Source organism: Camelus ferus, chromosome 33, assembly GCF_009834535.1.
Source record: "Camelus ferus isolate YT-003-E chromosome 33, BCGSAC_Cfer_1.0, whole genome shotgun sequence".
NCBI classification, from domain to species: Eukaryota; Metazoa; Chordata; class Mammalia; order Artiodactyla; family Camelidae; genus Camelus; species Camelus ferus.
The window spans coordinates 2,988,487-3,013,110 of NC_045728.1; the positions used below are offsets into that span (position 1 = coordinate 2,988,487).

The 24,624-nt window shown below is 53.4% G+C and overlaps 1 protein-coding gene and 1 long non-coding RNA gene across 2 annotated transcripts in view; both read left to right on the forward strand.

Moving 5' to 3' along the window:
• Positions 1-24,624, forward strand: part of SNX19 (sorting nexin 19) — a 39,916-nt gene that overhangs the window by 10,687 nt on the left and 4,605 nt on the right. Inside the window, 3 exon segments of the mRNA XM_014556751.2 lie at positions 1,151-1,280; positions 23,047-23,231; positions 24,012-24,099. Of these exon segments, the coding sequence (XP_014412237.2) occupies positions 1,151-1,280; positions 23,047-23,231; positions 24,012-24,099 (403 nt within the window).
• On the forward strand, positions 7,294-17,880 carry LOC116661148. The gene is made up of 2 exons (XR_004316918.1): positions 7,294-12,742; positions 13,038-17,880. It is a non-coding gene; the product is annotated as an uncharacterized LOC116661148 (long non-coding RNA).

Genomic DNA, 24,624 nt, shown 5'->3' on the forward strand with positions numbered 1-24,624 from the left:
CTTATTTTTTCCTGCTGTGACTCGTTGTCACCACATGGTGGCAGCTGTAGGTAAACTCAGACCTGAGAAGATAACAGAGTTGAGGAGGGTGAGTCGGGCTCGGGATGGTGCTGTTCCTGAGGAACTGGAGCCCCCGTTCTGAGCAGATGACTAGAAAGCACTGGCGCCAGCACCCTCGATACACAGTGCAGAAAGCAGAAAGCTATGTTGGGTGGGGTTAAGAAGAAAGTAGGATTCGATTCTACCTGATTTGCCCACATTTGAAATCGTGCATCTTCTAACAAACCCTTAAGTGGCCCGGAGAATGCCATTGTTCCCAGACTAACAGAACTATCGATGATTAATTATAATATTAGTCACAGCTGTAGCACCAGATACTGGAAATTCGCTCAGGAACATTATGTATTTCTGGGGCAGTCTCCTGGGAAGCAAATCAGAGGGGACCCCATTGTGGGGCCCGGGCACAGGGTGAAGGAGGGGTGCTTCCGTCTGTGAAGTCCACCTGCTCCAGGAGTCAGCCTGGCCTGGCTGCGAGCTCATCAGGGGCCCTTCCAGCCCTGGGGACAGGAAAGAAAGGAATCATTGTGGCATCTTACCAAAGGTGCAGTGTTCTTCCTAGAACCACGCCTGATCTCAAAATCAAACGGAAGTCTCCTGGATCTTACCCCATCAGCTCCATGTAATGGAGATGCTTTCAAAGCAACTTTTTTACAGAATGAATCCCATGTCTGCTGCCCACAACATTTCCATGGTGCTTTGTCGAGGCGAGTGGAACAGAAGGATAGAGGAGACTAGGCCCTGCCAGTTCCAGTTAGTCACCAGTTGTGAGCACTTACTTGGAACAAAATGTATTCAGCTTCCTGGGGGAAATACAAAAGAAACAGAAGCTAAGTAGGCAAAGTAATTAGATGCAAAATTTTTTTAAGAGATTAAAAATTTTTGCTAAGTGATTGTGGAACATAAAAGAATTGTAAAGGAGTATGGAGCCTCTCACTAAACTTCGTAGAAATGAGGCAGACATCTCTGACTTGACTCCAGGTGGATTACAGACACGTGAGAACGATGTGAAGACGGCGACAACCCAGTGCGCCGAAATGCAGCTCCTCGATCACAGGTCTCTGACTTACTCTTGGTGCCTTTTCATCCCCAGGAGCAGAGACGGAGTTGGCTGACACAGCCCTGGATCTGCTGCTTTTGCTGCTGATGGAGCAGTGGAGATGGCTGTGTACGGAAAACATGCGGAAAGTTCTTCATCTCATCTTTGGGACGCTAATTCAGAGGTAAGACCACTGAGTTCCCCTTCACATCAGAGTCTCAGCTTGGACAGGGTTGGATGTGTGCTTGTCTCCACTAGAAGGGGACAGTGTGGCGTGCAGGAAGCCTGTGGCCGTGAGAGAAGAGCAGGGCTCTGTTCCAGGGGCACGAGCATGAAGGCTGCCCACAGAGTGTCACAAGGCTCTCATCCGTCAGCTTGTCTAAGGTTTGAATGGGCCTGCTTCCGCAGGCCTTCTGGCATAAGCCCTAAGTCACAGGCACTGCCTGTGATCTCAGACTACTTCATCTGAACTCTCCCTACACTGGGCTCAGTTCTCCACCCAGCTCTACCCCAAGCCCTAAACTGTTCACACTGTTCCAGTGGGCGTGTCTCTTAGCTGACAGGACACAGCCCCTGTGACAGTGAACAGTGAGAAAGACCAGGACAGGGCGCGTGAGTACTCTCAAAACTAAGATGATTTTCTCAGGAAGGGGGTACGTATTCACAGCGGAGGAGGTGCTGCTGGCACGGATGGCAAGGAGTAGAAGGTACCTGGGTTTAAAACTTGGACCTCACAATTCAGGCCTTGCAATCCCAGCATCACTTGAATCTCCTGAAGGAGCCGCACAGAGTTTTTAGCTGCTGACTTCCTCACCCTGAAACTGATGCAGCTTTGCTAGACTGGAGAGGGCCAGAGGCGCTGTCTCCGGACCAGGCGGACACACACGGTGCTTGAGCTTTGGCCACTCTTGCTCTGACCTCCCTCGCAGGAGACATCCTGGCAGATCTCACACTGAGAAGAGGCCAAGTCCTGAACCCTTCTCCTAGCATGTGGCTCATGCTAATAGGTCACTCCAAAAATAAAAGTTAATTTTAAAAAAAGTTGCGTATCCTGCAGCGAGTAGGAAATCCATTAACAAGCAATTAAATCTCCCCTCCCACACCTGAAGCTACCCAGGATCAGGGAGACTTAAGGCGTTGTCTTTAAGGACCAAGTGGAAGAAGAGGGTGCATGTTTGCACTTGCTGAGTGCTTATCCTGTGCCGGCACCTGACCTCCGTGGACATACTTTTTTAGAGCAACCAAGTGAGGTAGGTGGCCCCATCGCGCAGAATAAGAAAATAGAGCTTGGCAAGGTCAGCTGACTTGCCCGAGGTCATAGTTAATGACAGAGCTGGAGTTTGAAGCCGGGTGTGCACAACTCTGAAGCCAGCGCGTCCTGTGTAATCACAGTCTGAAGGCTGGTCTCCGCGGATGCCACATATCAGATGCTGACTGGTCTCTGCCTTTAGGTTCCCCCGTCCATTCTCCATACTCAGCCCTGTCTCAAGACCGCTTTTTCTGAAAAGCAAATGTGAACGTATATCCTTCACTTAATACCCTTCAGGGGTGCCTTCTGCCTGCAAAAGAGATTTTTCCAGCATGCTTCCCAGAGTTCAAGGTTCCACAGAGGGCTTCAGAAGCCAGCTTGGAGGCCAGGGGTCCTGAGTGGACCGTGATGCATAAAGCAATTCCATTTTCATCAGCTGAGTAGACTGGGGATCTGGGTAAGGTTTTGTTTGAAAAGGGCTCCACTGTGTTTTAAATATATACTTATTTATTATATTACAATCCCGGCTCCTTTCTTACGTGGAGTGATCTGGTCCCAACCTCATTTCTGGTTCTCCCTCATGCAAGCCGTCCCCCGGGGCCTGAGCTCTGATGACTCTTCCTTCAGGTCTTGTTCATGCTGTTGCCTGTGCCTCCGTGTCTTCTCCACTCATCCTTCTCTTCGCTCCCTCTGCCCCAAACTTTCCCTCTTTTTGTCTACTTAGCCTACTGCTAAATATTTTTCAAAAAATGAATAATCAGTGCCATTCTGTGAAATTTCCTAAGGCATCCCCTCCCATTTTCCCCCAGAACTAAGAGGCCCTCTTCTCTACTCCCCATTTTGATAACAGTACTGATCACCGTGTATTAGAGAAATGGCCCACTTTCCCCAAACCTAGTTCTCCTCAGCTGGGGGGCAGTTTTCCCCCAGGGTGTCTGGCACTATCTGGAGATATTTTTGGTTGTTGCGTCTGGGAAGGGAGGCAGGGAGTTACTTAATCTGGTGGTTGGAGGCCAGGGGCGCCACTGAGAGTCCTGCAGGACACAGGACGGCACCGCCCCCCTCCGCCGCCCTACCCCAGTATCAGCAGCATAAAGGTTGAGAAACCTTGCCTGGACCAGCGGTTCTTTAAGGGCCAGAACCAGCCTTTGTCCCCATAACGTACACACGGCCTGAGACAAAGAAGACACTCATTTAGTATTGAATAAAAGAATGAACATTTCCCTTCTCAGCACCTCTGCACTCACAAGTCGAATCTTCATGTTTTGCTCAGTCCCTTGTGAACGTTGCTGACTGAGCCTTCATTTCGCTGCTCCCTCCAGCGGGCTTCCCTTTGCTAATCTTCCAAGTGCTTTCCGAAAATGGGACAGTCCTAAACGAGCTCACGTATCATAGTTCATCACACCCCCCCAACCCCACCGGAGTTATTTACATCATAGATTGGTTTCAGAATACAAGATGTTGCTCAGTAGTAACGAAAGTATAGATGAGTCTGGAGAAATTCAAAAAAAGATTGAAATTCATATATTAAATAGGTAGGAAGGTTACCTGAAGTTTGAATAACTCAGAATATTAAAGAACTTGGGCGAGAAAGGAGAGAGAAGTATATTTTGGGAATTATGGAAAATCACTGAAGAAGTGGTATTTTCCATAGCTAGGGTTCTTGGAGCTTTAAAACAGGAAGCTTAAACCCAAGGGGATTGTAGGCTGCAAGAATTCCAAGCCAGGTTGCGTTGCCTCAGAGCAGTGATGATAAGTTCTCTCGCGACAGGGAGAAGGCAGGGAAGTGCAGGGGTTGGGATGTGAAGAAGGAAGTAGGTGATGCTCTGGAGAGTAAGCTATTTCCTGGCCTGACTGGTAGGAACTGGCGAGGCTGGGCCATGGCTTTGATCCCCCTGTACCTTAAAATACTCCTCTCCAGTTGGGGGATTGTTCTGGTCTTATTCCTTTATTCAGTTGAAAAAACACTAAGGGCTGGTCAGTAGTGAACAAAACAGACAGATGTCCCTCCTTTCACGTGTGTTACGGCTTTGTGGTGGTGAGAGCGGAGGGCCTTGTCCGTGATCACAGAGCAAGTGCTGGTGGATGGAGCCAGATGTCACACCCAGGTGCTCCAAAGCCCAGGTTTCTATTCACTGCAGTGGACTGCTGCTCTGCTGTGTTCAAGCTCCCTGAGCTTTGGTTTCCTCGTCTGCAAAGTAGGAGTAACAGTGATGTCTATCCCCAGGTATCTGCATAGAGCACGTCCAGTCAACGTGAGGTCTTCATATTTGTGCTTCAGAAAAGGAAGGAAGGATAAAAAGTATATTCTGTTTCCACTTTCTCCAGTTAGTGGCCCCGATTCACTGCTCTGTTCATGTCTTCAGGGTGCCCCACCCATGTGTCCTCCTGGAGCTTCCACTGCCCCTGTTTTGCGTATCTCTCCGAGTCACACAGGGCAGGGCTTCTAAACCACATGGCGTTGTGAGGTCTTTCGCGGTGACTTTGTGCCAGTGGACTCACGTGTTAACGTGACAGGCAGAGAGCATCCCCGTGTCCGACGGCAGGAAGCAGGCCTCCTGGTCTCTGCAGCGCAGCAAGCACAGGTCCCGTGCACGGTTCAGCAGTGTTTTCCAGGTCCACTGTGCTCCTGGCTCCGTGGGCAGAGGGAGCTGCTGGGACCCTGCGGTGCCCTCGGAGGAGGAGGACTCGGGTTGGGCCGCGTTCCTCGCCTGTCCATCCCCATGCCCGGGAGGGCCGCTGGAGCCACACCTTGGGCCAGCCGGGCGGACGGCTGTCTGGGGAGCGGAAAGGCGCAAAACCCACGTGCAGATCGAGTCACAGACATAGCCCGGGGGAGGGCTTGCAGCCGAGCTTCCCTCGACTTTCTTCTCTTTCCACTTTTTTAAAAAATTGGGTGGCATCTTTTTGTTAAAGGGGGAAAATTCTTACTGTTTTTAGTAAGTTTGAGGGAAGCCAGTATGAGTATTGTGCACGAACAGAACTTTGTGGCTAGTTACTTTTAGAAAACTCCTTGCATCTGTGGTCTGTGACCTGTGTTCATCATGGACATTTCCAGGTGAAGACTTGGTGTTCACTGAGTTGTCTCATACCCCTTCCTGTCAGAAAGTTCTGATGTCTAATCAGACTTTCTTCATGAAGTCCTTTTGGTTTTGCATGAGCTGCAACAGAAATAGAAACACAGCGCTTGTGTTTCTCACCCCAAGCTGCTGCAGACAAACGAGAATTAAGTGAGGAGTCCTGTCCCTCCCTGTCACGGCCTTTCTGTCAGTCTCTCTCTCTATAAAGCATCGTTCCCATCCTTCTAATGGTTTTCATGGGCCTCCTCTCAAATGTCTTACGCTGGGTTCACACTGGTTTTGAAGCTTCCGTGAGGGAACGGTCAAGAAGCCATGGGTGTCCTGGGAGAGGACCCCAGCGCCCCCCAGAGGCTCAGAGGGCCTGGCGCCGGCGGCCCACGGGCTCGCAGCAGCAAGCGCCCGCGCGTGGGACACGTGGAGCAGACAGGGCTTACTTCAGGGTCCAGAGTGTAGACACTGGTCTTGTCAGCTTCAGGATTTACCACCCAGCAAGCTCTGGCTGGGAGTTTACCTGGTGCATACACTGTGCTGAACGTTGTAAGCGGGTCATTTCATCCCCTCCGGAGCCCTGTGAGAGGTATTATGATCCCCATTTCAAAGATGCGGAAACTGAGACCTCCGTAGATTGTGGCTGTTTGGTAAGTATACCACAGGCACAGCTTGAACCCATTTGTCTGCTGCTCAGCTGTAGTGACTGTCTCTCAGGATCAGACTCTTGCCGTGTAATTTGAAGGCGTAAGAGCCAGCCCAGAAATCATTGACTCAGCCGTATACGTTCCCCAGGTGGGGACTGTCTGTCAGTTTGTGAGACGGGAACTGCACTTCCACACACACACACCCGCACGTCACACAGCACCCTGCAGCACCCTGAAGTCAGCCCGTGTTACTTGTTCCCTGAACAAACAGCGTGCGTTTTTTATTTTTAAAAAGAGGTTCATGCAGTGTTACATTCTTTGGCTTTATGTGCTTTGCTAAGCAAAGAAGCTGGAATGTGATATCTCGCCAAACTGCAGCACCTCCCCCGTCCACCGCTCATCACTGCCCCCAGGGAGGCCCGGTGTGGCCCCAGCCCTGCCCAGGGCTGACCTCCCTGAGGCTGTCCCCCGTGACTGCGGCCCAGGAGGCAGCATGTTTGTTCTCTCTCTGAAACCACAAGTGTCTGAACTGTGTCCTTTTGCAGCATACTTGGGCTCTCTTTAAGATCTGCACTTCAAAGAGGAGGATACCGGGCCCCGGGCAGTCCCTGCCGCCTCGCTGGTCATCTTGACCACACTGCAGTTTGGCCGTCAGGGATGGTACAGCCATCTGGATGTAGATGCATCTCCTTTTTAAAATGTCATCATTTTCCAAGCTCCAGCATTATCATCTGCAAGGAGATAAGTTAATCACTTCTGCTTTCAGCTTTGTGCATTCTCCTTGCGCCCTTAAAAGACCTGTATACAACTGCCGGGGCTGCCTGGGACTCCCCAGCCCGGAGCAGATGCTCTTACTTCGGCCCTCTCTCGCCTGTGCTTGATCTCCCTGCCCCCCAGCCCACCCCCAGTCCCTGGCCTGCAAGGGGAAAAAAAGAGTAAATTCAACCTAATGGCCCTCCTTCTAAGCCAAGGTTGGAAGAGCTCTGATCTGAGCCAGGCTACGTAAATCTCCCTTGACTGTTGATAGTGTGGAGAGAGTCGGGGAAGGGCGCTGAAGAGGAGCCAGATGCCCAAAAAAGGCATTGTTAAGTCAAAGGGAAGTCCTGCACGCATGCGCGCCTGACCTCGTATGTCAGCTTCCGTGCTGGGAACGTCCGATTATGTAAGCAGGAGCATTCCTCATTGGAATTAGAGTCAAAGGGAGGGGAGAAGGGTGGGGGTGGCAGTCTAAGCCAAGGAGTGGATCAGTTACGCAGACCGCTCGTGTCTGAAAACAGGAGACACCGCCCGTGTGCCCGCATGCATCAGAGGCAGGTTTAGGAAGCTGGACGAGGACTCAGACGCAGGCGGGGCTGGAGGGCAGGAGCGCAGATGTACCGTGCGCCACTGGTAGCGGGAGGTGTGGGGCAGGAAGATCCGGCCAAGGTGAGGGCTGAGACTATTATGGGGTCCTGATGCAGAGTGAAGGAATGAGGAGAAGCTGGCCCAGCTCCTTGCCTGGATGCCCAGAGCAAAGCCATGACAAAAATACGAGCCAGGCTAGCAGTGGAGTACACGAATGCCACGGCCCGTGGCTCTGCCCCCGCCGTGGCCCCAGAGATGGCAGCAGACTCTGTGTCAAAAGGGCAGCAGACACATTCCTGGCATCTGCGTCAGGGTTTCTTAAAGAGTGAGTGGAGGGGTGTGTGTGTGTGTGTTGAGGGCACATGGAAATGGAATAGAGAGGCAGGAGAGTTGGGAAAAAAGAAAATTCTATGATCTGTAGGCAAAAGAAAGTGGAAAAGTATGTGAAGTCAGGAAGTAGACAGAGAGGAAGAAGGAGAAAAGAACGTGCCAGGTTAGGGAAGTCAGCAAGCAGAGCATCCAGGAGGAGATGAAATGGCGAGCTCTGGGCCTGGTGCCGGGCCGTGGAATCGGTTTCTCAGAACAGGGGGCTCTGCAGACCATCGCCCAGGAGCGGTCAGGGGAGGGCCGTGGATGGTGCTGCGCTGCCCGGGGAGGCGCTCCTCGCCCTCAGGGGCGGAGACGGGCGGACGGGCCTGAGCTCTTCTGTGTCTCCTACCCGCTTAGGTCGCTCCCGGGTCCTGCGTGGAGCCCAGCCAGGGGCCTCTTGCTTGGTGGACAGTCCACGTAGCAGATGGATAAAGGGTCGCTGTGACACTGGCTCTGTGCTGTGGGGAGCTCCAGGCCCGCCACCGACAGGGCACAGGCAGTTGCAACAGAAAAGGAACTGATGCTTACTAAGTACTAGCTGTACCGGGGCAGCTGTGGGCTTTGTGTGCTAACGTGCAGCGCAGTTCTGTGAGAGAGACGTACGTTTTGTAAGTGAGGAAAGAGGTACCGATTAAATAACCTTCCCAGAATCCTAGCACTAGTAAGCGCCACACCCAGGGTTCCACCGAAGTGGTCCTGGCCTCAGCCGTGCACCGTCCGTCCCCCGACTGCCTCCCCAGCGTGCAGGCGTCCTCGCAGAGCAGCGCCCCTGGACTCGGCCTCCCTGGGAGTCCCTGTGCCTTGTGTCCGTCTAGTGTCTCTTACTTTCCATCTGACTGGCCTCAGGGACACATGGGTGTGATGGTAGCATATAAATTCATCTTCATCTGTCTTTCATTCCTAAGGGATGCTCGGGCCAGAAGTGGTATGTGCGCCTTTGGTGTGTCTGTTCTGCATCCTGTTCTCAAACAGGAAAAGATGATCAGGGTTAAGATTCAGAGATTCTCAGGAAACACAGGTTATGGCTTTTTCCTTTGCTCCATAATGTCTCTTTCTTTGAGTTCAGCTCTAGGGCCTTGTGGTGTCTTATACCTGATCTCTTCCTATGCGTAGCTTCTGTAGAAAAATACATACTTTTGCAAAAGCCCCAAGATACAAAGTTATCTCAGACTAAGTTTTCAAATTGTCCTGATGGATTATCTCCTGGTCTTCAAAGTCTAGACCCAGGCTGGTTTCAGAGGGGCTGAAATCTGTGGTTTGTAGCAGTGGCTTTGCTCAGGCTGCGCTGTGCTTCCTTGGGGAAGAGGAACGTTACGTGTCCTGTGCCTCCTGCATTAGACCCTGACAAAGGGGGCTAATGGACTGGGCCAGGATGGGCCCCAGCAGCCTCCATTTGTATGAGTGGCCTCCCTCTTGTATTTCTCGGGTGTCTCTCACTCTGCACCCATCTTAGGATAAAGACATCGTGCCTCTCCTGTCGTGTCGTGTACTGACAGTTTCTACTTGAACACAACTTCAAGGTTGTAGCAGGTCGGTGGTAGCTCACTGGCTCTGGGAGGGGGGGGATTCTCATACACTCAAACAAAGATACAGAATTGGTAGCAGTTAAGAAAAAAACAGAATGTCGTGGAATATTTACGTTTAAAAATCTTTTTTTTCCGAGTCAGGTTATTGGTACCTCTTACCCATCTGTGACTGCAAACAGGAGCCTAAGCCAGTTTCGGAGGACAGTTCCGGACTGTGAGCGTCTTGAGGGCAGGGACTGTGACTCCGTCCTGTTGTAGGCACTTGCCTGTGTACATGAAAGGCACTTCACAAATTTTCATCAAATTAATGGGCATCACACACCCTTCCAGCTGAATCAGCCCCTCTCCTCAGCACTAGTGAGACTCTCAGGGGCTCCTCAGCGCTGCCAGGGGCAGGAAACCCAAATGTCACAGCATCTCCCTTACACACCCCTCAGCCAGCCCTGCGTGGGCAGCTCCTGTTCCCAGGCCGTGGGCCATCTCCCACCCCGGGGGCTTTCTCCTTTCCAGGACAACACCGTGCCCTCTGCCACCAGGGGCCTCCCGCTGTGAGGCCCACCTGAGCTCGCCCTCTGCAGGCATCTCAGCCTCTTTCCTGCCACGTGGGGAGTAAGATACGGGCTTTGGGCCAGGCGGGTCTAAGTCCCAGTCCTGTTTGGAGGCTTCCTGTGTGACTTAGAACAAGCCACTTAACCTCCCTTTACCTGAGTGAGTCTCCAGGTGGGACTGGCGCATGAAGGCGGGTGGAGCCCTCGATGCGTCCCTGCCACCTGCTAGCGCTCGGTAGCGTGAGCGCTCGGCCTTCAGCAGGTTCCGTGGGCCATCCCCTTGAGGACTTACTCGCTGGGCAGTGACACAGCTGATGCAGGGTGGATAATACGGGGCATTTCAGTGGGTTTTTGAGAGGGCTTTCTAGTGAGCTTGCGCTGTGATCTGTAACAGCACAGACCCTGTGGGACCGACCGATGGTCTTTTCTGCATCCTTCAAGGCAGGGTCCCTGCCTTCACGTTAGCCCTCCACGCGCCATCCTGTCTTCCTTACGTACCCACTTCAATCTCCCGAGTCACATCGAGAGCAGAAATGCAGTTTCTTCAGAACCAGGGAGCTGCCCCTTCGCCCAGGTACTCCCGACCTTCTTCCTTTCTTTCTAGGAAGCTAACTTTATTTAGTTTGCTTGGTGACCTCTTTACAAATAATTTTTGTAAAGCCTGTGTGAGCTTTGATGCCAGTGTGCACTTAAGGACTTGTGGGGAGCTAGCCCTTCAGACCTGGTGAGCCCCGTTTCTCCTCTCAGGTCCTCTCAGCCCGAGGGAAGCGAGAACCCCTAAGGATCAGTTAGAAATGCTGAACAGCGCGAGGCCAGGTGACGCAGGATAGACGGCAAACACAGGAAGAGCTCATGCGGATTCTTGGGGGTAAATGTGAGGTGGGATTTATAGAGGAAAGTCGGTGTTTAAAGCCGACCCTTGCGAGATAGGAATCACTTAGACTGGTTTAGAGCAAAGAGCATTCCAGGCGCTGAAACGTTTTTAAACAGGGGGAAGGACATTACTTCTACTTGTAAATAAAAGTGCCCTTTAAGCATGTTTTGAATACTCTCAGGGGGCCCCCTTCTGAGTGTGTGCGCGCAGGCACACAGTGGGGCGGCGGGGCGGGGGTCTTTTTGTTTTGTTCACTGCATCGTGGAAAGCCCACCAGCTGCGGCCACTTGGGGGAGCGTCAGGGCAGGGATTCTCCCTCTGGGCACCAGGTGGCGCTGCAGGGTAAGCAGTACCCATTCACCTCCTCTTTTGCGGCAGCCGTGTTTATTTTGCGGCTATAGGCCCTTGCCCTGGTGGTGACAGTCATGGAAACCATTCGCCATCCTGCTTCATGGCTCAGGGCTACTTACCTGACCTCTGCTTCAGGCCACTGACTTTGAGACCAGCCCAGTGTCTGCCCCTTCACCCTTCCCCCTCTGCTCTGACTAGTCTTCAGCGAGCACTTGCTTCTCTGAGCAGCGTGTCCCCAGAAGACGCCCGTTGGAGCGCATCCCACCTCTTGAGGGTTCGGTGCTGGAGCTGATTTGTTGAGAGCAGTTTTGACTCAGGAACACAGAGTGAACAGAGTCTGTGGCTGATAAAATCAGCCGGGCATCTGAAATTGAAAACTGTCGGCAGCACCCTCTGTAAGCTCGCTGCCCTGAACTCAAGGCCTTTTTGGAGGCCAGAGGCCTAGGCACACACCTCCCCGAGGCAGGTTGTCAGCGCTGGATTTCGCTGGTACTGGGGGTCTTGTCAGCCTGCTTTCAGCCAGGGGTGGGGTCACTTGGCTTTTTCCTGTCAACTTGGGTTTGGAGACACAGCCACACGTCAGTGCCTCTTTGCCTCTGTCTTGAGACAGAGACTTCGTCGAGTGTCCGGGTACTGGGGCAGGGAGGGAGCAGGACTGGGGGAAGCACACTGTAACCCAGCACTGACACGGTTATGGCACAGAAGGCTTTCCCGGGGGCAGTTCAGCCACCCCCAGCAAGCGTGGAAGCTGTGCAGATGCGGTGGGTGTGCTGTGTACCTGCGGCTTCAGGGTGGTCCCTCTGCCTCGCCCTCCTCATTTCCAGCCGCAGGGGCACCTCCAAAACCTCTCCTCTGCAGAGACTCTGGCGCCGTCACAGCTGCGTCCTGCACGCTCCGTGCCTTCTGTTAGGAAAGGTTTTAAAATCCAGCCTGTGGACAGTTCGCGCCCTGGGGTGGTCCTTCTCCCGGAGGTGGTTCTCTTCATGATGCTCGCTTTCCTTCCCCTGCTCCTCCCAGTGTCTGTCCTGCTGTCTTAGCTTCGACGTCTCTGTCTGAGGCCTGTGCTTCGTTCTCTTCGAGGCTTCCTCTGCCATGTCTGCTTACTTAAATACATCCCTGAGCCTCTCTTCCTCACGTGGCTGAGCGCCCTCTGAACCTGTGATCGCTAGGATTTGCGGACGCTGGGGCCCGGCCTGTCAAGTGGAGCACATACCCCGTGTCACCTCCCCCTCCTCCGCTCCCCTCTGCCCCCCGCCCCTGTAGTGATGGTTTTTGCCCCGAGCAGAGGGAGCCTGGACAGCTCCCTGTGAGGTGAGTCACCGGAACAGCAGGGTCTGGCTGTAAAGTCGCAGCTCAGCTCCTGCTGCTGCCCTGCGTCGGGTCCTGCCCCCCTGCCGAGGGCTCCAGCCTTAAGGGTTCTCCTCCCCTTCCCTGACCTTCACCTGCCACCAGACACAGTATTCATCGGGACGGGTGGGCATTTTACTCAGCCTCCCCTTTCCCACCGCCTCCCTACCCTGGGTGCTGAGACAGGAAAGGGTCAGGGTAGCTACCTGGTGCCTGAGAACAAGCCAGGCTTGCTGTTCTGGCCATGGGAGCCAAGGAAAGAAGAGAACGGTGGCGGCGTGAACCCTGAGCCCCTGCAGGGATGGCATCATCGTTTACAATAGGTAGGTCTAGCTTTAGGAAGAGTTCTGAGATACTGTCTTCCAGTTACCCCTCCCCCCACGGTCCCCTCCCCCGTCTCTGTAAATGCTCAGCACAGAATGGTTCATTGTTCTGACGTCTCCCTCCCTGAGCCTGAGGGGAAACTGAGGCACCAAGTGCGTGGTTCACTCCGGGACCTGTCATCGTTTAGTTCCTGGACCTGGTGGGGTTTTTTAAGAGGCCCAAAGGAGTCTTTCTCTGACACACACAAACACACAAGCACATTCAAAATGTTCTCTTTCTCTCATTTGACCTCAGTGACTTTGGGAAGCAGTCAAGGCAAGAAGTCGTCCGTTTGTTAAGAAGGAGGCCAGTTGCAGAGAGTCCATTCGACTTCTGAGCAGCCAGGCTGCGGGGCTGCTTCCCTGTCACAGCACGCGCTGTGACCCTTGTGGCTCCGCTGGCTGCCGAGTTTCTCTTCTCCAGAAGGGGGCCGGCCCCTCTGATGTGCAGCTGTGGTGGCCTCTTCCTGACAGGACTGTCTCAGGCTTGGAGCAGAGACACGACGGTTGCAGAGACACAGGGAGCCACAGGTTGTGAGAAGACTTCCTGCTGCTGCTTGTACTTGGACCGAACAGATGACAGGCAGAATGTGCGCCTGACTTTGCCCGGCTTTGCGCTCCGGCAGCTCTGCTTTCTCGGAGCTGGACCGTGGTGCGCGGGTAGCAGCGCGGTGTGGGGCTGAGAAAGGCTGCTCTGAAGGCCGTGGTGGGTGCTAGATTTGTGTGATAATCTTTGAAACTGGAATCCTGAGTGTCACAGCGCTCAGATCTAGAACAGGTTTCTAAAGGTCCTCGCAGTCAGTCTCATTTTTCAGTGAACACAGAACCGCCAGGTGTCTCCCTCTTCTTCTGCATTTGTTGAAAAGGTAGTCTGACCGCTGCTTTGGGCCACTTCTTGCGTGAACATTCTGCTCCCTTCTTTTCTTCTCACTAGTTTCAAGTAAGGGGCTGGAGTCAGTTCGCTGCTGCTCCGTCCACTGGGGCACCCCCAGAATACAAGTGTGCCTCACGGTCCTCACAGCCCTTTTGCTTCTGTCTGACTTCAGTCTCTTGTATCCTCTGGGCCTATCTCCCAGGAAAACTGACAAAAACACAGTGTGGCAGTGGTCCCCTCTCCAGGGCCCGCGGGGTGTGCAGGGTCCAGAGCACAGCTGGCCCTCCCTGCCTCCCGCCTGTCTCCCCTGCCAGGGGAGGGCGTGACCAGGTGTGAGTGCGTGGATTATTCACAAGGAATTCTTAATTCCAGCTCAGCTGACTCCTTACCCAGTGTACTTGTAACATCACCCTACGGCTGGTGTGTTGGGCCACAGTTTAATTTTAATATGAGCCTAAACAGAAGATTGTTAGGAAAATTAATCTGCCAAACGTTTCCATAAATACGTATAAAATGCCAGATACAAAGGGTTTCTAGATCGTCTGCTTTGTTTTAACCTGTTACCGTCCTCCTCCGAAAGCCCACAGTCAGCTCACTGTCCTCGTGCTGCTTCGTGGGTCGGGACGTTTGCCTTCCGCACAGCTGTGTCTGCGCTGTGGGCCACACCGTGCGAGCAGGGTCGTCCCTTTACAGCGCTGACTCACTTAGTGACTAATACACGCTGATCACCTGCTGTGTGCCAGGCACTCATGTTAAGTGATTAAAATACAAAAAAGACCCCACGTTCCTTCCCTAAGTTCCCCGCTCAGTTGGAGATGCAGCCTCACAGATAGGGAGTTACCGTGTGAAGTTCTTTAGAAAGACCTGTGTACGATTCGGAGAAGGGACTGAGTAATCAGCTGTAAGAGACCCGGGGAAGGTTTATAGAGGAGGTGAGTCTGAGGGGGGGGGGCGGAAAGGGTGAAGGCACACCGCGCGCTGACTGGAGAACGGAGCACTGAAGGCAGCGGGGGGACCTTGCGGTGTGATGGGAGCGCGCCGTGTGGCCAGAGCGGCCGAGAGCGCGCCGAAGGCGCGGTGGGCGCGACTCACACAGAGCCCTTGCACCCTTCAGGGAACAGAGGGTTCCGCCCCCGTCTGGGGGATTTTTTAAGAGGACCCAAAGGAGTCTTTCTCTGACACACACAAACACACAAGCACGTTCAAATGGGAAGCCATTTAGAAAATTTAAATGGGCGATGACACGATCAGCTTTGTAACTCAGAAAAATCGCTTCAGTAGTGCCGTGGAGGACTGACTGAGGCAGCGTTAGAGCCAGGAAACAAGTTAGGAAAGGGTTATACTGACAGTGAAATGATGGGGACCTCAGCCAGGATCACCGCCGCAGACAGAAAGGGCCAATGTGCTACCAGAGGGGGTGTCGGGGCACGGTCACCCAGAGTCATAAGTGTTGAATACCGATGTGGTTGCGGGGGCTGGTGGACTGGGGCAGGGAAAAGGAGACCCCAGGGACTGGCTGTCTGCCTTGTGGGCCGGCAGAAGGGCTGCTGTCTTTCTGAGCAGGGTATCTGAGTTGTGGTGGTGAGTCTGGTTACTTATTAAATTGGTAGGTTAGGGCCTACTTCTGTGCAAAAATAAATGATGATGGGAGGGAGCGTGGACTGTACTTCTAATAATTTTGAGATTTTTGAAAGAAAACCTGATGGGGAAGGGGCAGATTGTACTTGCATCTTTTCTTCTGTCCGCAAGCTCTGTCTCTGGAAGAAAAAGGAAAACGTGGGATGAATAGTTAACTGTGAAGCTGGTTCAGAGGAAAGGTTTTTACATTTTCTTACTAAGAGTTCTAACGCTGGAAGTTATCCCTGAGAGTTCTGAAATAAGGTTGAATTCATTCAGTAAATATTTGACAGCTTATTACCTGAACGGCACTGTTACAGTAAGCGCCCAGGAAGATGTCAAAACGAAGCGAGACCCCCGCCCCCAAACCCTTACACTCCTAGTCATTTGGCCGTTACAAGGAGCTCAGCCAGTATGTGTGGAGTAAGTGGAACAAACCAGTTAAAACAAGATTCCAGTGAGGAAGGAAGAGAACCAGCATCCAGCGACACGAGGGTGGTTTGCCTGCGATCAGACTACAGGTGGACGTCCGTGAGAAGCAGGGGGGCACGCGTGAGCAGTGCACAGAGCAGGCCTCATGGCGGGCGAGAATGGTGTCTGGTGAGCCTGAGCTCAGAAGGAGCTGATGTTGTGGACAGTTGTTCGCGGAAAGACTTTTTTTAAAAAAAAACACATATTAAAAGCAAGAACAAAGGAAAATATAGGTCAGCTGTTTGGTACAGACCCCGTAGTGTTAACTAGTTATATTGAGAACTCATTGATTTATTCAACAATGACTTGGTCTACTGTTTGCTAGGCTATTTAATTTCTGGTTTTTCCATAAAGGAAAATGGTCTAACAAGAAGAATTGAGCAAACATGAGTAAACGAAAATTTAAGACTGAAATAGGAATGAAAGTAATAAGAGAGCATTCAGTCTGCTTTAAAACTCGTGTTCCTGACGTGGGTGAGTTGAAAGCATTTGTATTCATCTTTGAAGACCCAGATCATTAAGAAAGTTTTCATCTGGAGACGGGCTGGGGTGGAGATGGACGGATGTCTGGCCTTTAAACAAAGGATACAGGTCCCTGACCCTGACATTTATCTTTTGAAATTTCTGAAGCCAGTGATCAGATATGTTTTGTGAACACTCGGGAAGGGAAACAGCGAGCCCTAGAAGCCAGAGAACGTTCCGCGGGCACCCGCCTGCCTGGTGAGCGTGGCTTCTTTCCCTCAGCGGGACGCTCGGGCCATTCAGTGAGAGGGGTGCGCTGGTGTGTCTGCTGTCTGTGAATTTCTTCAGGCTTGTGCCACGTTTTTATAATGTCCACATGGAGGTACGTGGCCTGGACTGTGGCACTTCTAAATGTCCCATTGTTAGTTGGGTGTCTTCAGTCCAAGTGTCTAACAGGTTGAGAGCCCGAAGAGTGGTTTCCAGTGACAGAGCGCTGCATTGTACTTATCCTGACCATCAGTAAATTTGCAAGTAACTCTAATCTTAGCGGTATAATTAATACTTCAGATGACACAAGTCAAGATTCAGAAAGATTTAGAAAGTTTAGAATGATAATCTAAAACAAACAAGATGGAATTAAATAGAAGTAAATACTGTAACTCAGAATTCAGATTTTTAAAATTACACAAGCACAAAAGGGCAAGCTGAGGCCTAGCAGAGGGGCACGTGGTTTTCTGTTAAGGTGCATACGTGGGCCTAAGGCTCCAGCTGGCTGCAGACTCAGTGTGAGTCCGTGCTTTGATGTGTGTGCCCAAAAAGCCAACTCCGCCTTCTGACTGTATTAATAGAAGTATGGTGTCTGGATCAAGGAAGGCACTGGTCCTCTGCATTCTTTGCTGCTCAGGGCACATCTGGAGGTTGCGTTTGGGTTCTGGGTCCTCCATTTTAAGAGACTCTGACAAAGCAGCACACAGCCCGAGGATGGAACCAGGGTGGGGAATGGTTCCTTTCTCTCCTTCACTCGTCTGATATTGAGAGTCTTCTGCGTACTCAGCTCTGAGGTCGGTAGAATCAAGGGTGTATAGCTTGTGGAGGGGACTTAGCAGAGAAATAAGAGCTGAATTTAAAAGTGCAAAGTGTTGTCTTTTGAAAGAACTTTGACCTAGTAGCTTTAATATCTCCTGTTAAACTTCTGAGGGCAGAAGTAGGAGCAATGACCAGGAGTTACGAAGAGGCAGGCTTTGGTGGCCCATCTTTGAGAAGCATCCCTAACGCACTGAAATTATCCTTTTCAGGAATCAAGTAACTTCCCCAAAGGCGCATTCCTAGTTGGTGGCAGAGTTAGGATAAAAGCCCAACTCTGGATTCCCAGGCCAGAGCCCCTGGCTCTGCCACGATATTACACAGGGGAGTTCTGCCTGGGGAGGAGGCTGGACAGGGGTGAACTCTCCCTTCCAGCTCTAAAGCTGTATGTGTCTGTAAGCCTTTGCTACAAATAATCCCTTTTTTCTCAGTGTTTTCATTCATGAGTTGGTGAGAGTTGGTGAGATAGGAATGGATAACCACTAAGGCTCAACAGAGGATTTCTTTAACTTCCTTGATAAAAAATACTTCAGTTCTTAAAACATATTAATTTTATATCTGCAATAAAAATTTTTCGTGGCTAGATATAAAACTGTGGCGCTCAGATTCTTAAATCGTGGTGTTTGGGCAGTATTTCATCTTCCCTTGAAGCACATGGTTTAAAGATGTGGATCCAGGATTTAAAACATGAAAGCAAAACTCAGAGAAGTTGTGTGCGACCCTGTGAACCGCTTTAGATTTCACAGCAGTCAGTGGGAGACAGAAACAGGAGCTTCTCGCCCTTGCAGTTCATCCCCTCCTCATTCTCCTCCCGGCGCAGGGCAGGAGAGGATGGGAACCGAGATACACAGGCAGAGGGCAGCGATGCTGAGACACGGCCGAGCAGCCTGCGTCTGGCTGGTTGTAGGACCGGGAAGCCTAGAGCCGAGAGCTGACGGGGAACCATGTATAAACATGAGAAGGGGCCGCAGTGGGAAAGCAGAGGCCTGGGAAAGGAATCGCAGGGAAGGGAGCTGTGGCTTCCGTCAGGTGTGAAGTTGGCGAGAACAACTTGTCGATGAGTGGGAAGCGCTCTGGATCCACACCATCGCCCGCAAGCTCCCCTTCTCCCCACCCTGGAGGTGGGGGCTGCTGGTTTACCGAGCAGCTGCTGGAAGGAGTGCGCTGCGGCTGTGGGTATGGAACACATACCTGGGTGTGAGCCACTGGCAGACTTCATTTTACAGGGTGCTTGGGGGTGGGTGGAGGGGGGCCTGTTTCCAAGAGGCTAAAAATGTGGCTCGAGTTTTTCCTCCTTCTCTTGGAACTCTTAATTCCTTATACTATGTCAGTGTTTTCCAAACTCCTACTTCAGCTCACAGTAAGAAACACCTTTTTCATCATGACCTCCCGTGGACACACACACAAAGACCCAGCTTCTGTATCCACATGGTCACGCAGACGTGGAACAGAAGGCTGCACTTGTGTGATTTCTCTTCTTACCTACTTCCATTTACGTGTTTCTGAATGTTGTCACAGACCACAGAGCAGATGACCTGTTCCCTCTTGCTGTTCAGCCCACAGTTTGAGAAGTACTCTATGCCATGATCCGGTGGCTTAAATGACGGTGAACCCTGCGCTGAGGGTGACAGAATGTATCTACACTTCTGATCTGTAGATGTGTTTACGGTGAGAGAAGCTTTAACCACATCTCCCCTTTCTCTCTCTTTCCCTTTGAGCCATGTCTGACCCATCTGGCCGGCCGTGTGCGTGGGGCAGTCGCCTCGGTGTTGAATGCAGGGGGGCAGGGACGAGTGTCCTGGTCTCTCACTTGGGCTGCGCGGGTGCTTTTGTTAGAATACTGCCATCACTCTCATGGACGTCTTCTGTGCTGTTTCACAGTTCTTCTCCCCTCCCCTCCCCATTAAGCCGTAATCGCTCAGGGCCCTCCTTGGCTCAGCCATAGCGGCAACCTGGGAAAAGAAGTGAAGGGAGTTTGGCCGGTCAGATTAGACGTGGTCCCTAACGCTTTCTCTCCTTACTCTGGAGATGTGCTTCTGCTGTTTTGATGGGAAGCGACCTTCTGCTGACCTTGAAGTGCCATCTTAAGCCCTAGTATTAAACTGTCTCCTTTTTAGCCACTGCTTCATTCCCTGATCTGTAGCTGTTTCAGACCAGCCCCTGTGGACGTGGACTGGACGTGCACCCCCAGTGCAGCAGGTGCCCTGGTCTCTGCATGCTCCCCCCTCCCCGTCTGGCATCAGAGAGGCTCTTGCATGTCTCAGTGTTGGTCTGTTGTTGGTTTTTTCTCGCTTTATTGCCTCTTCTGGGCCCCCCGTACTTGGGGCTTCTAGATGCTCAGAATCATCCGAGGTGGCCTGACAGAACAGGCCTGGTCTGGCTTGCTTTCTTCTTTTCTTTGGGAAAAAGATAGGAATGCAGAAGAAGACAGATCTAAGTCAGGTAGCAGAGCCGGAACAGTAGTGAAAATAAAACCAGTGCTATTTGGGTCTATTCTCTGCCGTATTTATTTCAGCATATTTACCTCATGCATCTTGTATTGCATAAACAATAACATTTGTATTTAGTAAATGATTTCTTATAAATAAATTGTAAATAGTAAATAGTCCAAGGGATGCGTGTGTGTCCACCTTGAAACTTCAGCTCTCTGCCAGCGTCATCGTGGGAGCAACAGACTCCAGAAGCTGATGCTGGACAGGCTGCTGTGAGACACTGCACTGCAGACACATAAAGCCCATTCTTTTTGCTTCAAGACACAGATTTCTTTTTAACCTTCTCACTCCTGGGTTAAGAGCAGGAAGACACCATGTGGAGCAGAGAGAAAAGGGAGCCAAGGAGGGGCCAGTCTCTCTTTAACACCCCAGGGCCCAGGCTCCTTGCTTCCTCTGCTCCAGCCCGGGTTCGGGACTGAGGGGTTCACACAGTTAGGTACAGCGTGGTGGTGTGTCTGGAGGTTCACTGTGGAATAAAAGGAAGGGAAATGGGGGTGAAGGAGAGAAAGGTCATGAATGAAGCAACCCCTGCCCTCCACGTTGTTACCAGTGGTTTAAGTGGGAGGCGCGGGGCGAGGCAGACGGTCCAGACCCCTGGACCTGGCCGTTTGCGGCTCAGGACGGCACCGTTGGGGCCGCCTGTGGCTCACAGGCTGCGCTGTGTCCTGTGAGGGGCAGGGCAGTGGCGGCAGTGGCGGCAGTGCGGTGGGTCCCTTGGGGTGGGCCTCACCACTGTCCCCTCCCAGCTTGGGACGCTCGTCGTCCGTGGGGCAAGCCCACACCTCAGAATCCTGTGAACAGAAAAGTGCGGCCCCTCGTCTCCTCCGCGAGCTGCCTGGGGCTCGGATGTGAAAGCGGGCCCAGCCCGGTGCCCAGGAGGCGGGAGGAAGCCTGTGCGCTCTGAGGGGAGGCGGGGCGGGGAGAAGCCGGGAGAGTGACGGTCAGAGTCTGGTGCACCGACCTGGGCCGCGGGCTGTGAGGCAGAGCAGGGGCGCGGGGACTGCGGCGCCCGCTCTCGGGGCCAGACTCCCCTTTCACATGTGAAGTTTGGTTCATTCCTCCGGTTTGCACAGGTCCTGTGGTTACATTCCTGGACTGGCTCTTCCAGGGCCTCCTGTCGGCGAGCTCTGCGCTGCAGGGCTTACGGTGCGGAGCGGTGCCCGTTCCACCGCAGCTGGTGCTGTGCCTGGAGATCTCGGGGCTCTTTGTCAGCAGCTCTGCTCAGCCCCCGTAGCCTGCTTTGACTTGCCGGCTTGTCCTCTTCGGGCACTTATTCTTACGTTTTCGTACTTGGGTTCCTCTTCCCAACGTTCCCGTTTAGAGCTTGATAAGTTACAGTCATGTAGATGTGCATAAATGTGTATTTTGCCAGGGGCTCATATTTGTCTGGCATCCAGCACGTGTGCATGAGGAGCTCAGTCACCGTGGGAGGGAACAAAGAGGACATCCTTGCCCAGTGCAGCCCGAGGGCCTGTCTCCATCCGCGAATGGCCGCTGCTTCAGTGCCATGGGGCCCGCACGGTGTAGCACGCGCCCAGGGTGACCAGGTGCCCGGACGCGCTGCTGTGCGTTGTGCTCAGTTGGGAAGGCCCGAGTGGGGGCTGAGCTCGCTCCGCAGAGTGGAGGCGCAGGCGCTACTGACTCGGGACAGACGTAAGGGCAGGTGGCTTATTGGACGCGTCTGTGCACAAGAAACTAATGCTGGCTGAAGCCTCTTGCTGAGGATCCTCCTGGCTCCTTGGAGGACTTAGGTTTTTTGGCTCTCAAGTCCTTCCTCCTCCCCCTCAGGTCACTTCGTCATTCACCTTAGCAAAGTCACACTGTGTGCGGCTCGAGGGGAAGAGGAGCTGGACCACCTGATCCCCTGCCGAGAGCCTGCTCGGGTCAGTGCACCCGCTCCGTGACCCCCTTCTATAAACAGGAGCAGGCATTCTTGCTCCTGGATCCCTTTTGTCAGCGTCTTAGGCCTGCTGAATGAAAAGCCCTGTGAAAAGGAGATGCGGCCCTAATAATAACAATACTATCGTGGCGGCTATTTGGGGCCGGAGCAGCTTTGTGCCGCTCTTGATCTCCATCGATGTCTGCCATTCTTGCCCTGCCGTTACCTTTCGGACTTCCTATTCTTAGAATCATCTGTGAGCCCTGGGCTTGGGGGATTGCAGCCCCCAACGCTGGAATGCCTAGCTTGAGTGGAATGCAGACTGTCTGGCAGAGTGGAGGTTAAATAAAGTTTGCCTTGGCAGCCCCCTCTGCTCCTGGATGGGTGACAAGTAACTCGGGTGTAGAAGCGATGGCACGAGCTGCCGTGCGGTGGGGACCAGAGCCCTCCATGCCTGAGTGGAGTGGTGGATGGTCCACTCGTTGCAGTCGCGGCCGTGCCAAGGAGGCCTCTGCCGTCCTGAACCTCAGGTGGTGACCATACTGCTCTGGAAGATGCAGAGACAAATAAGGAATAAGGTCGATACGCCCTGCAGGAACTGCAGGCTTGGCGTTACCTGCCCCCTCGGTCATTGGCTCATTTTTGAAAGAAAGACAAAGAGGGAAACGTTCGTTGTAGTGAGAACAGCTGCCAGGCGGTCCGCAGACCTCCCCCGGGGAGCTTTGGTCGTGGGGGCTCTCGTTTCCTTACAGTTAGTTGGAAAGTCAAGCTATGAATACGTGAGAAAATAATTTCTATTCCAAAGAGAGATCCTAACCCCGCACCTGTGCTGTAGAGCTGAGTGCCGAAGGCGGGGTAAGGAGAGAGCGCCCTTCTGGCTGGAACGGCCAGGAAGGACTGCGTGGGGGACGTGGGGTTAAACAGGTTTTGCCGGAAGAGCAGGCTTCTGCTACTGGAACAGAGACCGCCTGGCCTGTTGGGGGTCAAGGGCAGGGGTAGGGAGTCCCAAGGACGGGTCACGGGACTTGATGTGGACGGGGTGGCCGGCGGAGGGGCTCGTCGCTCTGCAGGCCATGTGTGCGCGTTCCTGAGAAGGGACAGTGCTCCGCCCCGGAGGGCAGCTGGAAAGGAGCGGCCTCCCCCAGAGCCTGAGGCCCTGGGGTGTTCTGTTCTAAAACTCCTGGTACAATCTGTAGCTCGTAGCAGACATGCAGTGAATAAAAATATTACTGTTACTCCTCACCTTCAGATTCTGTGCCCCCAGGTGGTTGAACTGGCTTGGTGTCACCTGCGAGAGCCGGTTGCCCTGTTCCGTTTGTGCCCGACTCACGCCTTGCTGTGCCCTTCCCTTCAGGGCCATCTGCCCCTTCTCTCTCTCCCACCACAGGTGGCTGGAGGTGCAGGTCGCTAACCTGACGAGTCCGCGGCGCTGGGTGCAGTACCTCCGGCTTCTTCAGGAGTCCGTCTGGCCTGGTGGGGTTTTGCCTAAGTGTCCTCGGCCTGTGAGGACCCAGGAGCAGAAGGTGGCTGCTGAGAAGCAGGCTTTGCAGAGCCTGATGGGAGTCCTGCCAGGTAACTGGACAGCGAGACTGGTCATGCTGATAAGCGTTCCTCCCTTATCCTGCTTGGCTGTTGTTACCCCACACCCTTCCCCATGTGTAAGTGGGCCCTGAATGTGGCTAGACTCAAAACCTTGTGGACACAGCATTTCTGAGTCTGAGAAGGAGGACCAGGCCTGCAGGTGGTGCTGAGGGTGGACAAGGTCCCAGGGGCAGGTCTCAGGCCCATTCCCACCGGATGGAGACTTCCAGGCCTCTGCCAGCTTATGGCATTTTGGACCAGGGAAGAGAATGGTACGTCCTGCAGAAGCTACGTGTGGTAACTGGGGGCCATTGGGCTGTATGGTCCTTAGCAGGAGAAAAAGCAAACCCACTCTGAAGAGGGTTTTCCCCTTCGCTTTGCACAGTTTTCTCAGAGGGCAGAGGAAGGCAGTTGTCGGCTGCAGCCGCCCTGGGGGCCCAGGGAGCAATCGTGAGCTTGCGGCTCCAGACAGTCGTGTCTGCTCTTAGGAACCTCTGCTCTCCAGCCTGAACTGTTCCGTCAGAAGCACCTGCCCTTCAGTGACTGGTTACACAATGATTTCTTGAGGCCTGTTCTTATCTATTACTTAACTTAAACATTTTCCTTAGTTTTCCCCTGTTGTCTGAGGATTTTAGTTTGGCTCCGTGGTGTACAGGTGTGCCAGAAGGACCCGGTTGGACTAAAGACAGCAGCTTCCCTGAGCAGACCTTCCCCTTAGACGCTGAGGCCTCGGTGGTGACGCCGAAACCGTGTCTGTGTTTTCCTCTCCAGACGTCGTAGTGGAGATCCTCGGGGTGAACAGGTGCCGCCTGGGCTGGAGCCTGGTTCTGGAGTCGCTGCAGCAGCCGCTCATTGACAGGTGGGCCGGGCTGCACTGTCTCTGGCCCGGGGCCGCCCGGTGTCCGGGTGGACAGCCCGCGCTGGGGAGGCGGGGCTGCGTGCCTCCTCGTCCTGGGCCCTGGCAGCAGAGCGTGACCGCCTGGTCCATAGGCGCCGCCAACAGCCCGTTCTGCTGGCTTCTGAGCAGGTTGTCCGGGGTGGGAGCCTGGTGTGGGAGCAGCCACTGCTCACTTGAGAGAACCCAGTGCAGGCCCCCGGCTCGTTCTGCCTAACGCCTGCCCGCCCCTGGGAGCCCGGCGGGAGCACCCGGCCTGTGCGGCACGTGCGGCCCGGGTTCCTGGCCTCGCCGCAGAGCTGTGGCTGGCGTTAGGGTCAGCGTTGTCTTTGCTTAGTGTGAGGAGGACAGGAGGATGGGCTGGACTCCAGTGAAGGGACGGGGCGTGCTGAGCACCCCTGGGGGGGCGGCGGGGTAGGTGTCTCCCTGGCCGGTCCCGTGGGGTGGAAAGCTGAGCGTGTCAAGTGCCCTTGCCCCCTCCCACGCCCT